We start from the raw sequence: 8,176 nt of genomic DNA, 5'->3' as shown, positions 1-8,176 counted from the left end.
CGTCCATCCATTGTTTTATTTTTTAAAGGGGTGGGAGGAAGGGGAGGGGAAAATTTAATAAATAACAACAACATCATGTCAATTATTTTTTTTCTTTGTAAATTTTTTTTTTTTTTTTATTCACGTGTTGGCAGTTTTTTCTTTTTAAATTCTTTGAATTTTTCCATATTTACGTTTTTTTATTTTTACGAAAAAATATTTAAAACCCATTATTATTATTATTATTATTATTATTATTATTATTATTATTATTATTATTATTATTATTATTATTATTATTATTATTATTATTAATCAGAACGGAAGGATTTATACAGAATTTTTGTATTTTATTTTTTTTTGTTTACGAGAAAAAATTTAAAATTTAAAATTTATTGAGAGTTTGATGTTTTTTTTTTTTTTATTTATTTATTTACTCAATTATTAAAGTTGATCGACATTAATAAATTATTAGAATTTTTTAATAAATAATTATTATCATTATTATTATTAATCGACGTGTTCGATGATAGAATTTGAATTTTCATGGAAAAACGATTGCGAAATCGATCAATTTTTTTTTTCTGATGTTTTTCAAAATAATTTACGTTTGTACCTCCCCCCCTCTTCCCCCCCAAAAAAAAAATTTTTGGTTGAATTACAAAAGACAATTAAACGACCCGACTCGTGTATAAATAATAATAATAATAATATATATCTACTATCCGATTCTCAAAATTTTTTCAATTGAAGTTTATTAATTACGAAATATTTTTTTAAAAAAAAAAAAAAAAAAAACTTGTGTGTCTTTTGTGTACGTTGAAAAAAAAAATATTTTACACACTTGATAAAAATAATTATTTTATTATTATTATTATTACCATTATTATTATCATTTTTTTTTTGGTAATAATAGTGAAAAAAAATGGTGTTTTCCACACACGATCGGCCTCGAAATTTTATTTTTTTTTTTTCCTTTTTTTTTTTTTTTAATAACAATGTTTGTGTGTGTGTGTGTGTGTGAAATATTGACGTAACATAAAAAAATTTTGATTTCTATATTTCACCCACATATATAAATAAAATGGCCAATATTTTAATTATATAATTAATTATCATTATTATTATTATTATTATTTTGTTTTAATTACAATTCTTCATTATCAATTTATCATTAAATTTAGAAAATAATAGAAGTATATTTCTAATGACTTTTTTTTTTTTTCTAAATTTAATTTTAATTAAAATTAATTCTATGAGAGTTTTTGTTCTCTCTGTCTAATTTTTTTACATTTTCTTTCTTTTTTTTCGCGGGAGGTGGGGAGAGAGAGAGGGAAGAGGGGGCAGAGGAAAGTTCATTAATTTTTAAATTATTTCCTGCCTTTTTTTTTTCCAATTTTTATTTTTTATTTTTATTAAATAAATTTTATTACAATTATCGATCATAGAAAAAAAAAAAAAGATGAAACGTTCGATTATAAATTTTTTTTAAAACAATAATAATAATAATGATAAATTATGTAAAATATATACGAATTAATAATAATATTTTCGATGATTTCCCGCCATTTTTTTTTTGTCTTTTTCGAATCGATTTTAATATCCTTTTAAAATTTTTTAAAAATCGATTTTTTAATTGTTTTTTTATTTATAATATTTCCGTTAAAGTTAAATAACAAAAGAATTTTATTATTATTATTATTTGCTTTATTAATGTTAATAATAGTAATTATGGCGACGTTTAGTTTAATAAGTTAAGTAATTGATAAAAAAAAATTTCCAAAAAAAAAAAAAAAAAAAACAGGAAAAGGAGGATAGATAGATTAAAATGTATAATTAATTAAAAATTTTCAAAAAATTTTGATATGAATAAAATATTATTATTATTATCATCATGGAAATCAATTAAAAAAAATTTCGCATTTCACACTTTTATTTAAATATTATTATTATTATTATTATTTATCTTTTATAAAAATTACGTAATAATTTTTTATGTAAAAGTATCATATTTGAGTACCTAATTTTTAACATTTCGTGTTATCCTTGCCACAAAATTATGCAAACAATTTTTTTTTTTTTTTTAACTCGTACAATTATTTTTTCTTTCTATTTTGTCGTGAGTTTAAAAAAGAAAAGGACATATCGAGTTGGATGTTTAAATCAAATGATATTTATCTTTACAGCAAAAAGAGATGCCCGATAATAACGTTCTTTTAATGTAAATTCTCAAACGAAACAAAACAAAAATCCATGTTTTGAATAAATAAATAAATATTTAGGAAATGGTTTCCCTTCCCCCCTCTCCCCACCCCCACCCCCCGGTAAAAATATAAACAATCATTAAATATTGTTTTATTTATTTATAAAAAAAAGGAAAAATTTAATTAAATTTAAGAACAATTTAATAATAATAAAAAAAAAAAAAAAAAACTAATATTGGAAAAGGAGGAAATTAAAATCGACAAAAGTTCGTGTAATAAGACACAACCACGTGACTTTTTTGTTTTCATTGTTGCCAAATTTCGCCAAAGTCGCGCCATTTTTGTTTGTTTTGATAATAAATAAATAAATACTTATTTATTTTAAAAGCGTAAAAAAGGTTTTATTAATAATCGAAACCGAAAAAAATTTTTTTTTTTAAATTTCAAATGTTTGTGCGTAGGGAGAGGAAGGGAGGAAGTTAAAAGTAGAAATAAAAGCCGCCATTAAAAGCCGAAAAATAAAATTTAATCGAATACAAAACAACAAAAGGTCATAAAGGCTACCGAAACAGAATATTAATTATATTAAATATTTTTAGATAGTAAAAAAAAAAAAAAAAAAAAAGTCAACAACCCTCGTTTCCTTTTTCACTTTCAAACAAAATAAAAAAAAAAAATTTAAAAAAAAAAAAAAAAAACTTGGGAAAAAATCACACGGACACAACTTTATAATAATAATAATAATAAAAAACTACTTTTAATTGTTTTTTATTTTGTTGTTGTTGTTGTTGTTGTTAAATAAGGAAGTCGTTTAAGTTAGTTATTTATTTTTTTTTTTTTTTTTTTTTTACCTTTTGTTTCTTTTTGTAGTTTGCTACGTGTTTTTATTAATGCAAAGAAAAAGAAAAAGAAAAAAAAATTTTCCCAGTGCGAAATAATATAATTTTGACAATATTATATACTTTATTAACTTTCTCTTTTTTTTTTAATTGCAAGTTAAAGGTTTTTTTTTTTTTAATTTTTTTTTTTTTTTGTAAACGAATCCATATTTAAATTTTTTTAATTAATGAAAAAAAAAAATCATTAATGGTTTTTAACGAATAATTTTTTTTTTTTAATAACATTGAAACGTTTTCATCTTCATCATATAATTTTTATTAAATAAATTTTTTAATATTATTAATCCTTTATTAAAATAAATTTTATGAGGATGTAAAGTTTGGAAATTATTTTAATATTGAATTAAATTTCTACAAATGATTTTGAAGCTCGTTGAAAAAAATATATAAAAATTCATTTTTTTGTTGTATAAGACATATAATTAAATTAAATAATATAAAACTTTGTTTGAATTGTTAATTAGTCATTTAACGTGAAACTAAATACATATAATTATCATTTTATAATTTAAAAAAAAAAAAATTATAACAAAAGAATTATAAAAAAAATGTTTAAATAAATAAATAAATAATATTGTCATGAATGACAATTGTGTGAAACAGGAAGAATTAAATTTTTTTACCAAATATTTATTATTTAATAAATTTTTTAAAATTTAAATTTCATAACGATATTGAGTAATAATTATTTTATTATTATAAAAATTATTTAAATCAACACCAACAACAACAATAAAAAAAAAAAAAAAGAAAAACAACAAAATTGTTACACTTTTGAAATTTTACACATTTATTTTATTTTTTAGGTTTTTTTTTTAGTATAGTTTTCTCTCTCTCTCTCTCTCTCTCTCTCTCACACACATATCTTTGATCTTAGAATTTCTCTCAATTATTATTAAAAATAATAAATTATAGAAAACTTTAAACTTTTTTCTTTTATTCCATTTTTAGTTTAGTTTTTTTTTTTTTTTTTTTTTTTTACTAAAATTTTAGTTTTTATATATTTAAAAACCTTAAATTTTAACTAAAAAATTAATTAAAACTAGGTAATTAGTCAGACCTGGTTTTCCAAAGTGAAATTTTCATTACTTTTTCATCTTCAAAAGAATTTTTTTATAATTATTATTGATAATTATATTGATAATGAATATAATAATTTTATAATTATAATAAAAATTAATTATTCATAAACTTTTAATAATTATATTTATTTTAAAACGCATGAATACAATTGCCAAAAAAAAATTAAAAAAAAATTATTATTCATTTGAATTTTTATATTATAAATTAATTATGTGTAAAACTTTAATTAATTACAAAGTTAATTGCTTGGATTAAATTAAAAATGAAAATAAAATATCATTGCAATTATAATTACTCGGAATTAAAAGAAAAAAAATCTTAATTAACTTAATGAGGAAATGGATTAATTTAAATTAATAAATACATAAAAAAAAAAAAAAATTCTCATTCTTGAATGTTGAATTTTTTTGGAGGTTTTAATTAATATTTAAAATTTTTATTTTTTTATTTTATGACAAATTTTATATGAAAAGGCTCCCATTTTATTTTTTTTTATTAGTTTAATAAAAAATTACTTAGGGGACACTTGTGGTTATTGATTATTTTGCATTTTTTTCCCATAAATTTAATTTTTTTTAGTTTGTACCTTTTTTTTTTAAAGTTAACAAAGTTTCCAATGAGTAAGTTTTTGTGTACTAAATAATACTTTGATGTTTTCAATACAAAAATTTTTTATCAATCTGTTTACTTTAGGTAACGGTCAATAATTGTTAATATCTTGTACTGAATTGTGAATCTCAATGTTAAAGTACATCATAATTATAGATAATAGTTAAATTGTTTATCATATAGAAATCTTGCATATATCATAAAAAATTTCTTTTTTAAAAAATATTAACAAACTCAAAACAAAATTGTATAAACCATTATAAAACTATTTGTATTTGTATTGTTATTGTAAAAATTTTTTTGTTAGAAATATTAACCTTTTTTAATATATATATATATCCATAAAATTTATTCTTATTAATTTTAAAACGAAATCAGTTTATGATAAATCGGTTAAATTAATTATTTCAATTATATAAAAATAAAAAAATAGTATAATAAATAATTGCGCGAAAATTATTTAAATGTCCGCCATTTTGATAAATTTCTTGCCATAGAGATAAATTATAAAACGCTTAAAAATATAATTAGTTGACAATGGCGCCAATTTCTTTGTAAACAAAATTGTAATTTTTATTCATAAAATTATTATTATTTTATTTATTAGTTAATGATGAAAGCTGTAGTACCTGAAATTGCATGGCATAACAAAAGTCCAGTTTTTTCGATAGATATTCAATCAACCTACAATAAAGGATTTTATCGTGCTGCAACAGGTGGAGGTGACTCTCATATTGTGGTAAGATCATTAAAAAAAATTTTATCATTAATTTTTTATTATTACTTTTTAAAAAATTTGTATTTTTTGCATTAATTTTAAATATTTTTTTTTTTTTCAAAATTTCAGTTGTAAACTAGTTTAACTTATTTATTAACTTTCTTTAACAGGTTTGGCATTTGGTTATAAATGAAGAAACTAATGAAATAGCTGCCAATTTTGTTGCTGATTTAGAAAGGCATATCAAAGCTGTCAATGTTGTCAGATTTTCACCTAATGGAGAATATTTAGCTTCAGGAGATGATGGTAAGTATTTTTTTAAAAAGACTTTTTATTACAGTACTCATTTAGTAATTTGAGATATATTAATTAAAGATGCTGTAATAATAATATGGGCTATTAAGGAAGCTAATTCAAGCAGTAACAATTTCAACAATGATAACATCAATAAAGAAAATTGGATGTCTATAAAAACACTTAGAGGACATAAGGATGACATATACGATATTTGTTGGTCACCTTCGTCGAATGAATTATTAAGCGGCTCTGTAGATAATACGGCTATAATTTGGAATGTTGAAAATAGTAAATGTTTATTTTTTTTTAAGTAATCTAAATGAAATGCTTACATTATAAACAAAAAAAATGGCAATAATAATAATTTTCAGGTAAAAGCATAGGAGTTTTAGGAGAACACAATGGATTTGTTCAAGGTGTAGCTTGGGATCCGAATAACAAATGTGTTGCTACTCTTAGCTCAGATAGAGCAATGAGAATATTTAATGCCAATTCGAAAAAAATAATTGCCAAAGTTACAAAAGGAAAATTTAGTAAGTTAAAATTTTGCTTCTTTTATAATATGCACCCAATCTTTAAATATTTTTTCTTTTTTTTTTTTATTTATAAATAAATAAAACTTTTTTTTTTAAGGTCAAGATTCGAATGGGGATGATAGTATTAGATTATTTCACGATGATACTGTCAAATCGTTTTTTAGAAGGCTTAATTTTTCACCAGATGGAAATTTAATATTTGTACCTTGTGGTATTTTTATGGATAATGAAAATGAAGCAAAACAACCTATTAATGTTACTTATATTTTTTTAAAATCGAAACCAGACAGGTAAGTTACAAAAAATTGTATTAAAATAGAATGAAGTAATTATTAAATTTAATTATTTTTTTGTTTTTTTTTCAAGGCCAATTCTTCATCTACCATCCCCCGATGAATATACAATCGCTGTTAAATGCTGTCCAATTTTATTTGAATTGCATCCAGGAGAATCAAATTTGTTTTCTCTACCTTATCGAATGATTTTTGCCATTGCCAGCAGAAAATCGATTGTCTTGTATGATACACAGCAAACTGTTCCCTTTGCCTTTGTCACTGACATTCATTACGCCACGCTTACTGACATTTCCTGGTAAGATAAAATTTTAAAATGGCATTTAAAATAAGATAAATTTCCTTTTATTCTAATTGAAATTACCTTTTAGGTCTTCCGATGGAAGATTGTTAATAGCTTCTTCTTCTGATGGTTATTGCACAATTATCACTTTCAACAAAGAAGAATTAGGAATTCCATATTCTGAAGTATCAATTAAAAAAAATATTGAAGTAAATTAACATTTTATAACATAATTATTTTTTTATAAAGTAATTTGACTACTACATAGAATTCTCATTATTGAAATTTTTTTTTTAGAGTAACCTTGAAGAATTGGGCGTTGAAATTTTGGAAAAGAGTTTGGAGGAAAAGGAAGGGTTAAATTGTTCATCGAAAAGTAACGAGGTTATCGTACTCGACAACAGCATACAAGAAAAATCTACCCCCGCATCAAATGGTGTTGATAATAATGGAAAAAATGATCGTCCCGTATTTGTATTAAAAGTAAAAAGAAAAGAAAAAGTTGTTGATAGTGTTAAAGAAGTGGAAAAAATGGAAGTCGACGACGAACCCGTTGTGTTATCAGAACGTGATACAAATTCTCCCGAGGGAAAACCTTCTACGTCTACAAATCCATCAACATAATAATAAATTTTAGCATTTATATTTTATTCGGTATCATAATTAAATTAATAATAATAAAATTATCAAGATATATAAATGCGTATTACAATGAGATGAGGTGAAACCACATACGCGGCCATGAATTTTTTTTTCTCCGGTGAAAAAAAAAATCTCCGATATTTATTTAATTTATATAAAATCATCATAAATAATTTAGAGTTATAGCAAATCGAGTAATAAATTTTTTATGTTCCAATTTTAATTTTTTTCAATCGTAAAATAAAAAGAAAAAATTTCGAGCTCGAATTTAAGAATGTGTTTTGATGTATCGTCATAGCAACCCTCATATTAAAATGTAAGCAAATAAATGAGGTTTCGCTAAAAAATTTATCTGATTATAATTTATGGGGGGGGGGGTGTCATTGAACTTTACCGCGAATTTCACTTTTAAAATTTAATTATTATTATTATTATTTTTTTTGTTTACGCGTTATAAATATTATTAATTAAAATACAGATAAATTTTTGTAAATAAACAAATTTTTTTTTTTTTATGTAAAGAAAATTATTTTTTTTTGTGTTTTATTAAATGAATTCGTTTATTAATAATAATAATAATAATGTACATGACAAAAGAAGGGGGATGTGGTTGGGAAAGGGGGGGGGGAAATT

The 8,176-nt window shown here is 21.5% G+C and overlaps 1 protein-coding gene across 1 annotated transcript; it reads left to right on the top strand.

The window, feature by feature from the left end:
- Positions 1-5,387: 5,387 nt before the first annotated feature.
- On the top strand, positions 5,388-7,525 carry Phum_PHUM002410 (Chromatin assembly factor 1 subunit B, putative; the record flags this gene model as incomplete). The annotated part of the gene is made up of 8 exons (XM_002422541.1): positions 5,388-5,513; positions 5,663-5,798; positions 5,868-6,077; positions 6,161-6,322; positions 6,429-6,615; positions 6,692-6,916; positions 6,990-7,086; positions 7,199-7,525. The coding sequence occupies 8 exons, from the start codon at positions 5,388-5,390 to the stop codon at positions 7,523-7,525; spliced, it is 1,470 nt and encodes a 489-aa protein (XP_002422586.1).
- Between the last annotated feature and the right edge of the window lie 651 nt (positions 7,526-8,176).

The sequence above is a fragment of the Pediculus humanus genome, genomic scaffold, assembly GCF_000006295.1.
Source record: "Pediculus humanus corporis 1103172107360 genomic scaffold, whole genome shotgun sequence".
NCBI classification, from domain to species: domain Eukaryota; kingdom Metazoa; phylum Arthropoda; class Insecta; order Psocodea; family Pediculidae; genus Pediculus; species Pediculus humanus.
This window is presented reverse-complemented; position numbering and strand designations above follow the sequence as displayed.